The sequence below is a fragment of the Herpailurus yagouaroundi genome, unplaced genomic scaffold, assembly GCF_014898765.1.
Source record: "Herpailurus yagouaroundi ecotype Mexico unplaced genomic scaffold, PumYag 295, whole genome shotgun sequence".
NCBI lineage: Eukaryota > Metazoa > Chordata > Mammalia > Carnivora > Felidae > Herpailurus > Herpailurus yagouaroundi.
The window spans coordinates 2,615,229-2,633,740 of record NW_024412512.1 but is presented as its reverse complement, the minus strand read 5'-3'; the positions used below and the strand labels follow the sequence as shown (position 1 = coordinate 2,633,740).

The 18,512-nt window shown below is 60.3% G+C and overlaps 2 protein-coding genes across 6 annotated transcripts in view; one reads left to right on the top strand and one right to left on the bottom strand.

Annotated features, from left to right (window-relative positions):
* The window catches only part of APBA3 (amyloid beta precursor protein binding family A member 3), a 7,392-nt gene extending 7,200 nt beyond the window's left edge, over positions 1 to 192 (top strand). For both annotated transcript variants that reach the window (XM_040461793.1, XM_040461794.1), the window contains exon 11: positions 1 to 192. This exon ends at the window's left edge or, in 1 of these variants, runs on beyond it. In XM_040461793.1, coding sequence (XP_040317727.1) covers positions 1 to 65 — 65 coding nt within the window. In that variant the 3' untranslated portion in view covers positions 66 to 192.
* A 90-nt stretch (positions 193 to 282) lies between these two features.
* The window catches only part of TJP3 (tight junction protein 3), a 27,941-nt gene continuing 9,711 nt past the window's right edge, over positions 283 to 18,512 (bottom strand). For 3 of the 4 annotated variants that reach the window (XM_040461791.1, XM_040461789.1, XM_040461790.1), the window contains exons 2-21: positions 17,450 to 17,506; positions 17,231 to 17,340; positions 15,911 to 16,013; positions 15,348 to 15,669; positions 14,249 to 14,352; positions 12,796 to 12,955; positions 12,429 to 12,537; positions 9,581 to 9,639; positions 9,274 to 9,340; positions 8,920 to 9,076; positions 8,303 to 8,411; positions 7,977 to 8,214; positions 7,656 to 7,867; positions 5,686 to 5,781; positions 3,009 to 3,079; positions 2,433 to 2,643; positions 2,234 to 2,334; positions 1,818 to 2,081; positions 922 to 968; positions 283 to 513 (exon numbers count right to left, since the gene is read on the bottom strand). In XM_040461791.1, the coding sequence (XP_040317725.1) occupies positions 411 to 513; positions 922 to 968; positions 1,818 to 2,081; positions 2,234 to 2,334; positions 2,433 to 2,643; positions 3,009 to 3,079; positions 5,686 to 5,781; positions 7,656 to 7,867; positions 7,977 to 8,214; positions 8,303 to 8,411; positions 8,920 to 9,076; positions 9,274 to 9,340; positions 9,581 to 9,639; positions 12,429 to 12,537; positions 12,796 to 12,955; positions 14,249 to 14,352; positions 15,348 to 15,669; positions 15,911 to 16,013; positions 17,231 to 17,340; positions 17,450 to 17,497 (2,691 nt within the window). In that variant the 5' untranslated portion in view covers positions 17,498 to 17,506 and the 3' untranslated portion in view covers positions 283 to 410. Of the gene's footprint in view, positions 514 to 921; positions 969 to 1,817; positions 2,082 to 2,233; positions 2,335 to 2,432; positions 2,644 to 3,008; positions 3,080 to 5,685; positions 5,782 to 7,655; positions 7,868 to 7,976; positions 8,215 to 8,302; positions 8,412 to 8,919; positions 9,077 to 9,273; positions 9,341 to 9,580; positions 9,640 to 12,428; positions 12,538 to 12,795; positions 12,956 to 14,248; positions 14,353 to 15,347; positions 15,670 to 15,910; positions 16,014 to 17,230; positions 17,341 to 17,449; positions 17,507 to 18,137; positions 18,480 to 18,512 lie in introns of those variants that run through there. The other variant, XM_040461792.1, reaches the window with a different exon arrangement.

Here is an 18,512-nt window from a genome sequence, read left to right as displayed (position 1 = left end):
TCAAAACGATGCCGGCCGCCACCTACCGCCTGCTCACGGGCCAGGAGCAGCCCGTGTACCTGTGACCGGCCACCAGCCCGCCACCGTGCCTTAGCGCCAGCAGCCCCGGGACTCCGTCCGCGGGGCCTCCGGAGGCTTCTCGGCTCCCTGTTATTCTCTGATTGAAAACATTAAATGCTTGACAAACGGGCAGCATCTTGGCTCGAGATCTGTGGGGTTGAGAGAGGAAGGATACGACCGACTCTCAACTCGGTGTCCTTCCTGGAAATCTCTAGAAGCCACTGCTGTGAAAATACTCTATTTATTAAAGACTGGCAGAAGGAGGTAGGGTTCTAGGTTCCGTACGGGAAACTGAGTCCCAGCTCTAGGGAGGAAGAGGGGATAGGGGCCAGCTGGCCACCTGGGAGGGGTCACAGGTCGGTGGCCGGGCCCCAGTCGTAGCCGTCTTCGTCAGAGGACTCCATGTCTCGAGCTCGCGTGAACTTTTTCTTCAAAGCTTCCTGCCCGTATGTCCTGGGGATCAGGAAATAGAATAGAGGCTGTGGGCAGGGGACAGGCAGGAGCCACCCTTACCTGAGGCTGACTCTGTGGGGCACGGTGGGTGTGGACAGAGATGAGCGAGACTGTGCATTTAGGGGTCAAGCCTCGTTAACGAACTCCTACACATCCTTCAAAGCCCCAGCCAGTGTCCTGTCCTTCAGGAGACTTTCCCAATCGGTCCTCGTAGGAAGACAGCATCTGCTTCTTTGGCCCTGACGACACGGGGGTCTGAGTGACCCTGTCTGCTTTCAACCCGCCCACTGGGCTGGGAGCACCATGAAGGCATAGCCTGGTTCTCGGTCTCGTCACCCCCAGAGCCTGAGTCCCAGGAAGAGGGCCGAGGGGCCCCAATCTGGACTACGGGGGGGGGGGGGCTCTTACCGCATGCTGTCCTGTCGCCACTGACCATGGGGGGAATGGCCATCCACCTTGGAGGGGGAGAAAGGTCAGCACTTCCCCCAGAGTAAGACAAAGTAGGGTGTAGAGGACCCCCATCCCAGCTTCCCACCTTGGCCCCGGTGGTGCTACCCACGCTTTCTCCTTGCCCCACACAGGTCTGCAACTCCTCCAATTTTTAGTGAGAAAATGGCGTGGGACAGAGAAAGGCCTCGGCTGCGATCCCCTAGCCTGTCAGCAAAGGGGGAAGTGGGTTCCCAGCTGTAGAATTCTTCAGAGGGCTGTTGTTAGGAACTCATAAATAAATCCGTGTATGGAAAGTGCTCAGGATAGTGCCTGCCCCATAAGCAAGCTGCCGTGGACAGTTGAGCAGGTTGGGTACTGCACAACTCCAGGCAAGCACCATTCCAAGCAGAGACCTCACAGCTTTGTACATTTTTATATTTAACAAGAGACAGTCTGGAGGAAGGGTTGCCTTTGTCGAATTTATAAAGGGCACTGCAGAGGCTGAGGCAGGCTCAGTAAGAACAAATGCTATATAAATACATGTTGTTGTTAAACACCCAACTAGTGTGGGCTGGGACTTGGACGAAGAGCATTGAGTTTAAACAGCCACCTTGTGACGTCAAGATTTATCCATTTCATTATGTCCCAGATAAGGAAATACAGAGGTTACAATGTTTGGTTTAAGTTGTTCAGTGACTCAGTGGCTCAAATACCCTAGGTCCGGGTCTCAGACGCTGATCTGATCAGAGAAGCTTCTGTTCGTTAACATCCTGGTGGCAAACAGGCTCCCCTGTGTGTCCCAGCCCCACGCAAGACCCCTGCCAGGCCGCGCCCCCCCCCCCCCCCGCCTCCGCCGCCGCCCGTGCCCTGCTTACCTGGGCCCCTCGGGGACCCGGGGCTCTCCTATGATCCCCCGGGCTCTGAGGCTCATCCGCCAGCACGGGTTCCGAGGACCGGGCCAGGGCTGGCGCCGGTGGACCTTCGTCCACGTCCGTGTGGGGGCCGCCCTCGCCATCCGTGTAGCCCTCCCCGTCTGTCTCGTAGTCGCTGTTGACCCGGCTGTCACAGCTCAGATCCGCAGAGCTGTCGGCCAGGCCTCGGTGAGGCAGGTCCAGGTTGCCCTCCGACGAGTTGTCCGGCTGCGGGGTGGGCGTGGCCTGGCTGAGCCAAGGCCCCGCCCCCTCCTCCCAATCCCACCCCCGGCCTCCAACCTCACTGCCAAAGCAGGTCCAGACCGTCACCTCAGGTCCGACCTTGGCCGTGGACGTGCCCCAACCCCCGCCCCGGGTACCTGGTCCTCGGCCGTCCAGATGGGCCGGGTCTGCTGCTCGCGGATGACGGCCTTGAGCTCCCGGTACCAGGCGTCACTCGTGCCATGCAGGGGGATGGTGGCTGCGGGGAGGGGGCTTCAGCGTGGCCGCAAGTGCGCGGCCAGGACCCGCCGCCCACGCAGCCTCCCCCCCCCCCCCCCCACCCCGCCGTCCGCCTACCCGTGAACAGGTGTTCGCTGTGCTTGCGTAGCTTCTGGGCTTGCGCGTAGAGGCGGCGGGTGCTGCGGCGGGAGGCGGGCGCCAGCCACTGGCGCAGGGCCTTGAGGGCCACGCGGCTCTCGGGGGCGCAGAAGACCACGATGGGGTAATATTGCACGTAGTTGAGGCGTTCCACCGCCGACGGCGTCACGTCCAGGAGCGCGTGCTTGTCCTGCGCCCAGCCCGCGGCGGAGGCGGAGGCGGGGGGCGGGGCGAGAAACACCCAGAGACGCAGCGGACAGGTCAGGAGGCAGGTGAAAGGTCAGAAGATCAGAGGTGGAGACGGAGGGTTGGGGTGAAGGTGGACCCTGACCTCAGGGCGCAGGCGAGCGCAGTGGGCAGGGGCTGTGACGGCCCAGGGCTCGCCACTGTGTGTCTCTGTCCCTCTCAAGCCCCGGCATCGCGGCACCTCCGAGAGGGGCGCCGAGGGGGAGGGGGTCTGTGCCCGTGCAGCCCGGCCGGGGCGGGAACGGGTTGGAGGCCTGGGCCTTGGTTTCCCAACCCTTGAAACGGGGCACCGAGCGGGGCCCTGCTTACGTTCTCGGCGATCACGCGCACGGTATCCAGCTTGATGATCTTGGAGGGGCTGTCGGTCCTCGATACGCTGTCTGTGGAGGGAGAGGTGACCGGCGGCTGCGGGAGGGCGCTCCCCTCGCCGCTCAGATTCTCGGGCCCACCTGCCCCTCCCCTGCTCAAGAACCCACCATGGCTGCCCATCACCCCGAGGGCAAGTCTAACAGCAGCCACGAGCCTGACTCGCTGCACTCAGTCTCCCTCCTGACCGTGGCCTACACTGCCGTGGACCATGTGGCAGATGGGAAACAGCCCCAAGGACGTAAGGTCACTGGCTCGGGGTCACGGAGCCGACAAGGGGCAGGGCAAGGAGCCCGATGTGGTGTTTGTGTTCCAGACACTAGCTGTGCCCCGCTCGGCCCCAACTTGGCTCGGGCTGTGTCTGCTGCCCTCCCATTCCCCATGCGTTCTGTAGGACTCGAGGTAGAGCCCTGCCTCCTCCAGGAAGCCCTCCAGGACAGCCAGGGGCTGATGGAGGTGACATGCCCTGCTCTGGAGGGCCCAAAAGGAAAAGGGGGGGGGAGTGGGGCAGAACCCTACCTGATTTATTTCATTGTTATGTGCAGAACAGGGACACCTGGGGGGGCTCCGTCGGTTAAGGGTCTGACTTCAGCTCGGGTCATGATCTCACAGTTTGCGGGTTTGAGCCTCGTGTCGGGCTCCGTGCTGACAGCTTGGAGCCTGGAGCCTGCTTCGGATCCTGTGTCTCCCTCTCTCTGCCCCTCCCCTGCTCACACCCTGTCTCTCTCTCTCCCTCTCTCTCTCTCTCCCTCTCCAAAATAAACATTAAAAAAATTTAAAAAGTAAAATCAAATGTACAGAACATAAAACTCACCATGTCTAAGCACACAGCTCAGCGGCCTCAGGCACACTCACACTGTCGTGCAGCCGCCCCCGCCATCTGTCTCCAGAACTTTCCATGTCCCCGAACTGAGACTCTGTCCCCATGGAACACTGGCTCCCCACCTCCTGCCCCACCCCTGGCTCCCACCATCTACTCTCTGTCTCTGTGGGCAGGACTCCTCCAGGGGGTCACGCGAGACGTGTCCTTCTGTGCCCGGCTTCTGTCACTGCTCAGTGTCCTCCGGGTCCACCCACGTGGTGGCAGGAGGCAGGACGTTCTTCCTTTTTACAGCTGGATCATACTCCAGTGTGTGGACGGACACTGTGTTTATCCTTCACTGTGGCTAATACTGGGAACGTGGGGGCGCAAGTGCCCGTTTGAAACCCGGCCGTTACTTCTCTTCGGTATAGACCAGATGTGGACTCGCTCGCTGGGTCAGACGATGACTCTGTGTAACCGAGGAGCTGCTCGTAGTTTTGCACAGTGGCCGCCTGGTCTCACGCTCCCCCAGCCGAGCACGAGGGCCCCCACTTTCCACATCCTCACGGACACTTGCTGTGCTCTGTTCTGCTGTGTTACGCTCTGGCCCCGTCCCGGGCCTCGCTTGGCCTCGCACTGTGGTCCTGATCGGCACTTCCCCGGCGACTAGTGATGTTAAGACGACCTTGCCCTCCAAACCACACGCCGGAGCCTCGTCCTTCCGCCAAGTTCCCTTCCCACAGACCCTGCCTCCCCTTTTGCTGTGGGAAAAGCCCCCTGAAGGCTGCTGAGCCCTCCGGGGCGGTGAGAAAGGGCCTCACCTCCTGAAATGCTCGCACCTCGCACGGGCACGAAGACCATTCCCACACTCATTCCTCCTGCCAAGCACAACCCCATTTGAGAGACGAGGAAGTGAGGTCTCAGGGCAAGCCACCAGCTCAGGGTCACCCAGCCAGGAGGAGCAGGAATTGCCTGGAGGTGACATCTGCCCAGGGAACGGCCTCGCTCGAAAGCCCCGGCCAGGGGACACTTTGGCAAGGAGACGGTGTGTGTCTGCAAGAAAAGCCCCTCCGCCCTCCTTTGGGGGGCTCCTGACCAAGATCGCCACCCCACGGGGCTTTGATCTGATGCTGTATTCAAGGGCATCCGCTCTGCAAACACTTCTCTCCGCTGGAAAGCGGCCACAGTGTGTCAACCAACAGGTGTGGCTGTATCCCAATAAAACTTTATTGATAGGTTATAGGTGGTGAAATGTGAATTTCATATCATTTTCATGTGTCACATCACATTTCTTTTAACTTCTCTTCAACCGTTTGAAATGTGTAGATACACCATTCTTAGCTGGCAGGCTGTATAAACACGTAGCTGATGGGCCAGATTTGGCCCTGGAGCTTTAATTTACTGACCCCCGCCCCCCCCCCCGCCCCAGCTTGTTTCAGTAGTTGTTCGTGAATTTTTGGTGTTCTCGGGGGAACAGTTGTCTATCTGGCTCAACGCTGTGTCTGTAGCTCAATAAAGGAAGGGGCAGGTGGCACGTTGGGTTCATCGGCAATGGCTTTGGCAATGGCTGCCGGGCGAACTGTGTTAAGAAGGATTCTGAGGCTCCATCCGGACAAAGAGCGCCATGATTGGCTCAGGACGTCTGGCCCAGGCCTTGGAGGGGGCGCTGGTGACTCATCTGCCTCGTGCCTGCCTGCCGTGGCTGTTTTAACTCTTTCCCGAAACAGCAGCAGCAGCAGCCCCCTCATCAGGCTGCCTCGGCCCCCGCGCTGGGGAAGAGGCTGTGAAATCGTTCCCCCAACAAGGCTGCTTCCTTACCTGCGATCTCGAACTGGTCGGGCATCTCCGCAGTCAACTTCTGCATGGCAATGTCTGCCACGGGCCCCAGGATCACCACCGGGCGCTTGAAGCTGGCTGAGGGGCAGAGAAACGGCAAGGATCAAGATCCCATTTGCAGCAAAGACCGCTAGACCCAGCCAGGCCCATGGCTGCCCGGCTGAAGACTACATCTCCCAGCGTCCCCTGCAGGCAGGAGGGCCACGTGACTACCTCCCGGCCAATGGGGTGCAAGCAGAATTGTGCGCCGTTCTGGGTTGTAGCCTTCCAGGAAAGACAGGATCCCTGTTCACCTTCTTGCCTCTTCCCCGGCAGGAATGGTCTTGGACCACATCATAAGGCGGAAAAACAAGATGTGAGACCACCCTCCGTTACTTACACCTGAGCTATGACTTAAAAAGAAGCTCTTTTCTGCTTCTGCAGCTCTCACGTGGGTTGGGTTATAGCATTGAAGTCAGTAGACAGCAAACTACAACCCGTGGGGCCACATCCGGCCCACTGCCTGTTTTATAAATAAAGTTTTATTGGAACACAGTCACGTCCACTCATGTACTGCCTCTGGCTGCCTTCGTGCAGAGTGGAGTCGTTTTGAAAGAAACCACACAGCCCCACAAAGACTAAAATAGTAACTGTGTCTGACCTTTTGCAGGAAGAGTTTGCCAACCACTGGACTGATGGCTATATCATTTTAGCCATGAGGAAACGGGCACAGAACGCACAATGGCAGGAGAAAAAGGAGTAGTCAGCCCCCTCCTGATACCCCTGTTCCCATCCCTCGGAAAGGATTTTTTGAATTTTTTCTTTGAAGTTTATTTTTGAGGGGCACCTGAGTGGCTCAGTGGGTTAAGCGCCCAACTTCAGCTCAGGTCATGATCTCAGGGTTCGTGAGTTCGCGCCCCACATCAGGCTCTATGCTGACAGCTCAGAGCCTGGAGCCTGCGTCGGATTCTGTGTCTCCTTCTTTCTCTGCCCCGCCCCCGCTCACACCCTGTCTCTCTCAAAAAAAAAAAAATTAAAAAATAAACTTAAAAAAAAAGTCACCCCCTCCAGCCCCCACAAACCCCCTTCTTGTCCCTGGCTGAGCCTGTTCTGTACGTTTCACACACGTGGACTCAGACCCCGTGTGGGCTCTGGGGTCTGGTTCCCTTTCTGAGCGTGAAACATTTAGGGTCTGTCTGCAGGGCAGCGGGTGTGGGCGCCTCGCTCCTGCTAGTGGGCGGGGCAGCGACCTGCGCGTGCGCGGTGGACACGTTCATCAGTGGACGCGCGCATGCGCGGTGGACACATTCCTCTGTGGACGCGCGCGTGCGCGGTGGGCACACTGTGTGTATCCCTTCATCTGTCGGTGAGCATGTGGGTTGTTTCCACGTTTGGGCCGTTGTGAGCCGTGCTGCTGTGGACACGCGTGCTCAGGCTTCGGTCTCACGCCCGTTCACAGTATGCGTGGATTTTAAAGGGTGTCTGTTCAGCGCCAGCTGACACCCCAGAAAGGGCAGCGCCCACGGAACGCCCGGGCGGCCACCGCAGGCCACGTGTGGCCGTGGAGCCCCTAAAACGTGGCTGGTCTGAACCCAGATGTGCCAAGTGCAGAATACACACCAGGGCTTACACACACACACACACACACACACGCGCGCGCGCGCACAGGAGGGTGTGAAATATCTCACCGACTACTTATAATTGGGTTATCTGTTAAAATACTTTGGGTATGGTAACAAGGTAAATTGTTTAAGTTACGGGTAACCACTTCTTTTCGAGATTGCGCCTGTGGCTTGCGGATCTCTACTGGAAAAGGAAAGGAGCCCTCTCCTGTTTCCTTCGGCACCCTAAAATAACCCAAAATTTTGGGGGGGGGGAGGTTAAGGATGGGGGCTTCCGAAGCCTGGACGCGGAGGAAGACTTGGTCCAGAGCTTCCGAAAGCCTTACGAGCCCCCCCTCCCCTCGGACCCACCTTCTCGAAGCACCACGCGTTCATACGGCGGGTAGTGACCCTGCCTGGTCAGATCGGACAGGTCCTCGCGGCTCCGATGGGTGGTCTTCTTGGCCCCTCGACGGAGACCCCGCAGCCGCCAGAACTCGGCCCGCGCGTTGGAGCCCGAAGACGCGCCCGGCCCGGCGCCCACGGCGCGCTGGGCGGCCTCCAGACTGGCCAGCTGCTCCGCCCTGGGGAGGAGGCAGGGGGCTGGGCACGGAGGGCGGCGGAAACCCGGCCCGGGAGCCGGGAGGCCGCGCCCGTCTGCGGCGGGGAAGCCGAGGCCGAGGGGCGACGCACCTGCTCTGGTTGGGGATGATGCCCCGCTCCTGCTCGCGGAGGTCGCGTCCCATGCGCGCCGCCAGCCAGTGGCCCCCGCGGGCGCGGCTCTGCCCGGGGCCGGGGTACAGCGTGTCCAGCACGTGGAAGACGTCTCCGCGGGTGAAGCCCAGGCCCGACGGGGGGCTGGCCTCCAGCTCGAAGTGCGTGCGGATGTAGAAGGAGTCGCCCACGCGGGACTGCACCATTTTCCGGAAGACTGCGGACCGGGGAGGCTCGGTGAGCGCCCAGGCCCCCCCCCCCCCCCCCGCCCGGACCCCGCCCGCCCGGCGCGCGCGAGCACTCACTGTCCTGCTTCCGCTGCGTCACCAGCTCCACGTCCTGGCCAGGCGGCAGCCCCAGCAGGAACTGCACGGCCTCCTCACGGGTCAGGTTCCGGAAGGGGACGTCATTCACCTGCCGGGGAAGGGGGCGTGGCATGGACCGCGGCCACCCCCCGGCCGGACAGGCGATGCCAGGTCTGCTGGGCACGGGGCCCACTCCCGGGAGGACAGCAGGGACTGGTCGTGACCCAGCCAACGAGGTCATGACACAGGCAGGGAGACGTTAAAACGTTCAGATGTCCAGGGGCGCCTGGGTGGGTGGCTCGGTCGGTTAAGCGTCCGACTTCGGCTTAGGGCACGATCGCACGGTTTGTGAGTTCGAGCCCCATGGCGGGCTCTGTGCCATCAGCTCGGAGCCCGGAGCCCGCTTCCGATTCTGTGTCTCCCTCTCTCTCTCTGCCCCTCCCCCACTCAAGCTCCGTCTCTCAAAAATAAATAAATGTAAAAAAAAAATTTTTTTTTTTGTAATGTTCACATGTCCCTGGGGGTGCTGCGGGTCCTGGGGGAGGACACACAGGCCAGGACAGACTCCGGGGCCACCCAGCAGGCCGCCACACCCACTGCCGGCTGCCCCAAGTCACCTGCAGAATCTCATCTCCCTCCTGGATGCCCTGCCCGTCGGCCGGGCTGCCCTCCTGCACCCCGGACACGAAGATGCCCACGTCATTGCCGCCGGCCAGGCGCAGGCCGATGGTGGAGCCCTTGGGGAAGCGGACCACCCTCCAGTCGGGGCTGTACCTGTAAGGGGAGGCAGAGGCGGGGTCAGGCCGGAATGGGGGGAGAGGGGGCGCGCTGGGCCTCCCTGGGAGAGCCCCCACCCCCTCCGGGCCTCAGTTTCCCCACAGCCTCGCATGGCGGCCCCACCAACACGGGGACGCAGCCCCGGGATGCGCGAGTGTCCGGCTGAGGGGGCTCTTTTCCCCGGGGGGACGTACCCACGGTCCTCCCTGCTCTGGCCGCTGGGCACCCTGTAGATGTCACAGCTGCTTTGCCTGGGGGAGTCTGAAAGGGAACAGCAGTGTGTTTTCCAAGCACCCTGACTGGTCTAGCCGCCACACCTCAGCCTTAGGGTGTCCCTGCCCCACGGCGCTGTCACCCAGCCCTCCATCCTTCCCAGGGAGCTGCCCCTGACCTCTTAGGCCCCTGCCCCCCTCTCCCGCCCTGCCTGGCACCACCTCACTGGTTGGGATCAGAAAAATCAGAAGGATGCTCAGAGTCACGTCCCTGCCACCGTCCGCTCACCTGTTTCTGAGATGGTTCTGGAATCCACTGACTTGTCCCGCCAAAGCGGGGGGCTCTCCCTGGAGGGGGAACAGATTTGGGGTGAAGCAGGGGCGGATGCCGAGAGGCGACTGTAGCAATTCTCATTTATTTGCACCCAGATTCAAATTCTGCCTTTCTGCCTGGGAGACCGTGGGGCCGCTGCTGTCTCTCTGAACTCGGGTTCCCTCCTCTGAGCCCCGGGGACGGCTAAGTCAGGGCCACAAGGAGGCATGGCTCAAAATGAGGCAAACCTGTGGCCGATGGTCACGTTTATGATTCTAGTTAGTGAAAAGCTATAGAAGGTGATATGGTCTGAGTGTTGTGCTCCCCCCCCCCCGCGCCACCGCCGTCCTAACCCCGGGGGTGGGGGGGATGATGGTTTGGGAGGTGGGGCGTCTGGGAGGCGAGGCGATCAGGGTTAGGTGAGGTTGGGGGGGGCAGGAAGGGGGTGCGGGACCCGAGTGCCGTCTCTTCCACGTGACCACACTCGGAGAGAAGCGGGTGGTTGTCTGCAGCCCGGAGGGGAGCCCCCAGCAGGGACCCCCAGAGCCAACATGGTGACCACGGACCTGCAGCCTCCACAAACCACCCCCCCCACCATGTGTGGTATTCGTCATCACAGCCTGAGCTGCCTGAGACACACACGGGAAGGAAAGTCCCCTGCAAAGCCAGCCCGCTATTAGCACAGATGAGTTACTTTCCAGACCCGGCAGACGCTTCCAAATAAACCCGTGCGGGTGGCTATATACTTTTGAAAGAACGTCAAGGTCACGGGGCGTCTGGGTGACTCAGTCGGTGAGGCTCTCGGGTCACGATCTCGCGGTCCGTGAGTCCGAGCCCCGCATCAGGCTCTGTGCTGATGGCTCAGAGCCTGGAGCCTGTTGCGGATTCTGTGTCTCCCTCTCTCTCTCTGCCCCTCCCTCGCGTGCGCTCTGTGTCTCTCTTGAAAAATAAACATCAAAAATTGTTTTTAAAAAGAGCAAAACACGAAGATCACGCCGCACGTTAGCATCTGACATTCACCCCGTGAATCCCCAGGACACGGGAAAGAAATTTGGAAATACCAGTCCCCTCCCCACCTCCGCCTCCTGGAGCGGGCTGGCACCCCAGAAGCCGGTCCGGCCGCTCGGACCCACGGCTCCTCCTGTGTGCAAGTGGGACGCCGGGGAAGGTCATGCAAGAGACCCTCCCCCCTGCCCCCAACCCTCTGAGAGATGCCGCCCTGTGTCGCTCCAGAGGCTGGCGCTCCCGTTACCGAGCGTCCCCGAGCCCGGCTGCACGGTAACAGCCGTACGAAGGAGCGGGCGTTCACTGTGGCCCAAGCACACACGTGTTGCCTCCTTCTGTCACTGATACTCAGCACCCCGACATCTGGGGCTCTGGGGTCCCCTTCCCGGCCGAACCAGCCCCGGGGACCCGGGAAAAGAGCGGCACAGGAGGAACCGCGTGCTGAGCTGAGGTTACGAGAAGCAGCTTCTGTCTCGGTCCGTATTCTTTTTTTTTTTAATTTTTTTTTTCAACGTTTATTTATTTTTGGGACAGAGAGAGACAGAGCATGAACGGGGGAGGGTCCGAGAGAGAGGGAGACACAGAATCTGAAGCAGGCTCCAGGCTCTGAGCTGTCAGCACAGAGCCCGACGCGGGGCTCGAACCCACGGACCGTGAGATCATGACCCGAGCCGAAGTCGGACGCCCAACCGACTAGGCCACCCAGGTGCCCCTGGGCGTTTCTGTTTTTAGGCATGGAGTCGTGTCCCCTCAAAATTCCTGCGCCGAAATCCTAACCCCCAGCATCGCAGAATGTGACGGTACTTGGAAATATGGTCGCAGTGGATGCGATCGGTGGAGAAGGAGGACCTACCAGTAGGAGGAGGGGAGGCCCTGATCCCGTATGACTGGTGTCCTTATACAATGGGGACGTTTGGACCCAGAGACAGACAAGATGACGTGAAGACATCAAGAGGAGGTGGCCACTGGGGCGCCTGGGTGGCGCAGTCGGTTAAGCGTCCGGCTTCAGCCAGGTCACGATCTCGCGGTCTGTGAGTTCGAGCCCCGCGTCAGGCTCTGGGCTGATGGCTCAGAGCCTGGAGCCTGTTTCTGATTCTGTGTCTCCCTCTCTCTCTGCCCCTCCCCCGTTCATGCTCTGTCTCTCTCTGTCCCAAAAATAAATAAATGTTGAAAAAAAAAATTAAAAAAAAAAAAAAAAAAAAAAAGAGGAGGTGGCCACTTATGAGCCCAGGACTTGCTGGAAGCTACCAGAAGGTAGGAGAGACCTCCCGCCCCCTGCCTCCCCGCCTCCCCGCCTCCCCGCCCTGAGCCTCCAGGGGGAGCGTGGCCCTGCCCACACCCTCATCTGGGACTCCGGAACCGGGAGACCATAAATTTCTCCTGTCCTAAGCCACCAAGTCTGGGCGCTGTGTTATAGCCACCGCAGGACACGGATGCAAGGTCACTGCCACTTGTTCCCGTCTGTAAACATCATCATAACGAGCAAGCACCCTCCAGTCCCTGCACACACCCATGGCTATCTTGCCCCCAAGAGAAAATCCCTAAAGGAGGACTGAAGTCGAAAATGGGTTCGAAATTGGATGGAAGTCGAAAATGGGGGGGGGGGTCTTGGAAAATTCTGCTCCTTCTGCTTTAAGTCGATCCCTACCAGGCTCCCCTGGTCCCAAGAACCCAGAGCCACGTACTGGGGGCCAGGAGGACTATGTGTGGACGGGGGAAGCCTCTTCCAGGCAGGCCACCAGGACTGCACCCTCCAGTCGGAAAAGATATGCCCACGTTCCATTCCCACTCAGACATTCTGGCCGACAGGGGTACGTACTCGGGGGAGTCGGTCCAGCTGGCGTCAGAGCTCCGCCGCACATGCTGGGGTGGCGGTGGGACGTGGGAGGGTGGCGCCTGGGACGTTTCTGAGCCGAGGTCGGAGATGTCTGCAGCGGAGAGGACGTCCCATCAGGCCTGCAGCCCGCACCGCAGAGGGGGACGTCAAGGCCCCTCTAAGCCAAGGGGCCTAGACCAGAGTCTGGCTCGGCCAGTAAGCCCTCACTTCCTGTGTGGCCTTGGACAAGTGTCTGTCCCTCTCTGAGCCTCACAGGGCCAGGCTCACGTGCCCTGCTAGGCCCCGCCTGGCCTCCTCGGCCTCCCCTGCCCTCCGCTGAACCCACAGGGCCTGCCCTCTGGCCCCTCACCGTCCAGGAGAGAGCTGTCGCTGTCACTGACGGCCGGTGGGATGTTCACCAGGAACTGCCCTCTGTCCCTGAGCACCAGCAGAGTCAGCTTCCCTTCTGACTTCTCGATCAGTCGCCGTGTGTCACTCAGAGACAGATTCTCGCTGGACACGCCATTGATCTAAAAGGCCCGGGAAGGAAGACAGGAAGGGAGTTAACACTAGATAGGGGATACTAGAAACAGACAGCTTGGTGGGGGCACTAGAAACACACAATTGCTAAAAACAGACGTTCTCAACAGAAAACGATCGTACGGGATCCCTCCTGTGAGGAGACCATGCCCAGAAGTGACTCCCACAAAAATTCCAGAATTCGGGCGCCTGGGTGCCTCAGTCCATTAGGTGTCCAACTCTTGATTTCAGCTCCTGTCGTGATCCCAGGGTCGTGGGACCGAGCTCCGCATCAGGCTCTCTGCTGACGGCACGGAGTCTGCTTGGGATTCTCTCTCTCCCTCTCTCTCTGCCCCTCCCCTCTTTGCATGCACACATGCACGAGCTCGCGTGCGCTCTCTCTCTCTCTCTCTCTCTCTCTCTCAAAAAAAAAAAAAAAAAAAAGAAGTCCAGAATCAGCCAATTCTCTGAGGGGCAGGGGGAGCTTTGGGGGAAAATTAAAAGCAGCCTGACTCCCCACCTCCCTAGAAGGGGAATTTCTCAGGAGACGCTAGAAACAAACATTAGGAACAAGTCTAACTAGGGGGGGCCTAGTCAGTCCATAGAGCGTGAGTTTGAGCCCCACGTGGGGCGTGGGGCCTACTTAAAAAAGAAAAAAAGAAACCGGTCTAACCAGGGAGCAGATATGTAGATACCCAAAGATACTAAAAGCAGACAATCTGCAGGAGGGACTAGAAACTGACATTTAGAGGTGGGTTAGGAACATACAATTGGAGGGAGGACTGAATGCCCCTCTGCACGCACTCCAGGAATCCCTTTCTAACATTTTCCGCGGGGAGTGTGTTTGCATTTACTCTGGGGATGGTGAGTTTCTCACCCCCCCTACTGAGTTACCCGTTTCTAGTGTCTGCCCCAAACCCCTAGAAACAGACAATTCCTGGGGATCGCTACAAACAGAAAACTCTGAGGACCCTTGAGAAGCTACCGCCTGGAAAGGGGTTGGAAATCCCACACCAGGAATCACTAGAAACAGATTTTCAGGAGAGGAGTCTAGAAAGAAACCAGCTTTCAGGCAGAGCTGGTCCTGAAAACCTGGCGACTGGCCCCGCGGCGGGATTCTGGGGATACTAGAAACTGACATTTGGCAGGTGGGGGCGGGGGGCCCTCTCTAACCCTTGGGAAGGAGGCAACTAAGTACAAATGGTTCTGGCTCTGCCCACCTGCCCTGCCAGCCCCTCCCCCCCCCGCCCCCACCCGCCACTGGGTCTCCCTGTCCCGCCCCCCGACAGGAAGCCTGGGCTCACCTGGAGGATGAGGTCACCTTCCCGCAGCCCGCGGTTCCTGGCCGCCAGGCCCGACTCAGTGATGTGCTTGATGAAGATCTGACTGCCCAGGGTGACCCCGAACTCTGTGGGGGGGAGGAGGGACACTGAGGCAGGGCCTGGGGTCTGGGTTGCAGAACGTCCACGGCAGGGACGTGGGAAGGAACGGAGCCCAGGTCCCAGCTCCCCGACACCCTCAATGACATCCCGGTGAGAGTTTTCAGGATGTGACTCTTGTTATCACGGTTACAAGGCAGCTGGGGCGCCCGGGGTGGGGGGAGGCTCCGGGTTAAGCGCCCGACTTCGGCTCAGGTCATGATCTCGCGGTTCGTGGGTTCGAGCCCCGCGTCGGGCTCTGTGCTGACAGCTCGGAGCCTGGAGCTGCTTCGGATTCTGCGTCCCCCTCTCTCCGCCCCTCCCCCACTCACGCTCCATCATTCTCTCTCTCTCTCTCAAAAATACACATTAAAAAAAATTTTTTTTTAATTACAAGGCGGGGGGCCGATGTCCCAGTGCCATTTGTCACATCATGTTTAGAATTCTAAGGCCAGGGTGCTGCTACTAAACTGAGAGGGGTCAGAGGCCACACGTTGGCCTTACGGAGGGAATTCTAGTATCGTGACGCTTCTACGGATGCCACAGTGTGTGAGTTTCCCGGGCCGGAAAACAATACCAGTTTGCAATCTCATGGTTCTGGGCTCAGAAGTCCCAACACCCAGGCGTGGGCAGGGCCGGTTCCCCCAGGGCCTGGCTCCCCCCTTTCCGGCTTCCAGAAGCCCCGCATCCTGGGCCCGCGGCCCCTCCTCATCCTCAAGGCCAGCAGCTCGGGTCGGGGTCTGCCCATCTCTCTGCCCCCTTCTCGTGAGGACCTCGCGAGGCCGCCGGGCCCCCCGGGACACCCAGGGTCACCCCCACCTCAGGGGCCTGGGCCTGCGCCCCTCTGCCGCACGAGGCCACGTGTCCCAGGTCCCAGGGACCAGGACGGGGACGCCTCTGGACACACGGGACAAGGGGTCAGCGCGGCCACGGCGCCCCTTGGCGGGAACGGGGAGCCCCACTGCCGCCGACCCGCCGACCTCACCTTCGCTGTCCCTCCTCCGCACCAACACGGACTTCACGGGCCTCATCTGCACGTCCTGCCGCGGCAGCCGCTTAAAGCCCGACACCAGGGCCAGCCCGTTGGCCTCAGACCTGCCGCCTGGGCTCCTGCGCCCGTGGCTGCCGGCCCGGCTCCGGCGGCCCGTCCTCTGCCGGCGGGAGCGCTCGCCCCAGGAGCGGCCAGACCCGCTGGATGTGTCCCCGTCGTAGCCCTGGCCGTGGTCAGCCTCCCCATCCGAGACCTGATGTCCCCCAGAGGGGCTGGCCTTGGCAGGCAGCTGGATTTTCCGGGGACGCTTCACGGTCTGTGAGGGGAGAAAGGGGAGGGGCCGGCTCGAGGCTCCGCCCCGACCCCTGAGGGGGGGGGGGGGGGGGCTGGGCCTCAACGTCCAAGCTGTGAAATGGGGACCGGATTCCACCTGCTTGTAGAAGCTTCCGCTCATAACACCCCCGGGCTGCAGGTGGGGCTCAAAGGGGGGGGGGGGGGGGGCCGGGGTGCCCCCGGGGTGGGGGGGGGGCTGCCCCGCCCACCTGGCCCCCACTCACAATGTTCGCCAACTTGGTACAGGTTTTGAGTATCTGAATGGCAAAGGTGGAGGTGACGCTCTCCATGGAGACCCCATTCACCATGACGATGTGGTCCCCTGTCCTGAGAGACGAGGGAGGCTGGGTCTCAGGGACGCGTCCTCACATAGGAGCCCTCTCCTCAGGCCTTCCCTGCAGCCCCTGCCATGTCCCCCAGTGCCCGACTTTGGGGCAGGCACCTCCCAGTCTACAAGGCCTGGTTCTAATTCGCTGGTGTCCCCAGGCTCACAAAGACATTTATCCTCTGGCATTTATCCCTCAGTGTCCTCATCTGTAAAATGGGGCCAACAACAAATCCAACTATAATAATAGAATGCAACCGGGGCCCCTGGGTGGCTTAGCCAGTTAAGCGTCTGGCTCTTGATCTCGGCTCAGGTCATGATCTCACGGGTCCGTGACTTTGAGGCCCTCGTTGGGCTCAAACTTACTGCACGGAGCCTGCTTTGGATCCTCTGTCTCCCTCTTTCTGGCCATCTCCTGCTTGCGCTCTCTCTTCGTCTCAAAAACAAATAAATGTTAAAAAAAAGATTGAATGCAACCACAGAATGCAAGCTGTGATTATAAGTATCTCCGTACCCCTCAATCCTTCTGTCACGCCCCGTTTCTGCTTTTCTCCCCCTCTTTCCCTGTGTTTCTTTCTTTTTTTTTTTTTTTAACGTTTATTTATTATTGAGAGACACAGAGCATGAGCCGGGAAGGGGCCGAGAGATGGAGAGACACAGAATCTGAAACAGGCTCCAGGCTCTGAGCTGTCAGCCCAGAGCCAGACGCGGGGCTTGAACTCACAAACCGCGAGATCATGACCCGAGCCAAAGTCGGACGCTTAATTGACTGAGCCACCCAGGCGCCCCTTCCCTGTGTTTCATAACGTCTCTCTCTCTCTCTCTGAAGCTGTGAGCTGTGCCTCGATTCTGGACTGAACCATATCACCCGTCAGCCACTCAGGTCCCAGAACCGTTTTCCCAACAGAACGCCCAGGAGCCTGCCGCTCCCAAGGGTTCAGAACACAGCGTCTCCTTCCCTGCGGCCACAAAAGGCTTCCAGGACCTTTCACCTCAGGAAGGCCATTATGACCCCGGAGACCTACAGCGAAGGACCAGGAAGTGGCTTGGGGAGGGTGACTCTCCCAACGCCAACCCTGTGCTGCTGCCAGCTCCGAGCCCTGTGTTGACAGAGCTGAAAGGCACCAGGCACTTTCCCCGCTCCTGGCTTTGGCCCACACAGCTTCCTGCTCTCGGCAGGCCCCGCCCCTGCCCGCACCCCTGCTGCCTCGATACTCACTGCAGTTGGCCCTCAGCTGGCCCCCCCGGCACCACATCCGACACGACCACGGATCCACTGGGCCGGTCTCGGCCACCAGAGATGGCAATGCCAAAGCCTCTCCGGGGGTCCTGAGAGAGGGGAGGAGACCTAGGATGAGTTTTTGCTTCCTCCCGTGGAGCAGCCCGGGATCAAGGTGGTACCCCTGTAGGCACCCACGCGGGGAGAGGGAGGCCTCACCTTGCAGAGCGTGGCCGTGTGCTGTTCCCAGATGGTCATCTCCTCCATGTCCAACACCTGACAGCAGAGGAACGGGAGGTGGGCTTGAGGCCACCTCAGGCCCACTGGAGCATGCAGGGGTCCCCCGCCCTGGGTGGGGAGCCCGGCTGTGACACTCCCCGGGTCCCAGGCCTGTGGGCAGGTTGCTACCTCTCTGGAGACCTCAGCTTTTCTATCTGCAAGGTGGATTTAGGTCAGGGGTTCTCAGTTAGGGACCACGCTGCCCCCCAGAGTACGTGTGGCAACATCTGGAGACGCTGGCGGTCATCACAACGCTGCCCAGCCCCCCACAGAGCAGGGAAGCTCCCCCCCACACACACAGGGAATGATCCAGGCCCAAATGTCCAGATGCCAAAGCTGAGACCCTCAGCAAACTGGTGAGAGGCAGCGAAGCAAACCGGTGAGAGGAGAGAAAATGCAAGTGCCTGGGGGGGGATCCATGCCTGGGGGAGGGGGGATCGAGTGGGGGGGGAGGGGGGTCCATGTCTGGGGGGGAATCAAGCCAGGCCTGCCCGGCAGAGGGAGCCCACTCTGCTCCAGCCACCTGGGGCCTCCTCACTGTTCCTCCGACCCCTGGGGCCTTTGCACGCGCCGTTCCTTCTGCCTGAAACTCTTTTCCCCCAGACCTCCACCTGGCTCCTTCCCTCACCTCCTTCTCCTCTCAGCTCCTGTGCTACCTTGCCGGTGAGGCTTTCCAAGCACCCGGTGCGGAACGGTAAGCTCTTCCGGCTCCACGGCAGACCGCCCTATCCACCCTTCCCCGATACGTGTTCCTAATTCGGAGAACTTGTGACCCCTTGACGTTCTCTTGGCTGTTTCGGTCTGTCCGTCTCCCCTCTCTAGAACGTCCGATCTGGAGGGCAGAGAGTTTTGTTTGTCTCGTTCACAGTGAGTCCCGGGTCATAGCAGGGATTCAGGAGCAATTTGCTGAAGGAAGAAAGGAGGGAAGAGGAGAGAGAGAGGAAGGAAGGAAGGGAGGAGGGAGGGAGGGAGGGAGGGAGGAAGGAAGGGAGGGAGGAAGGGA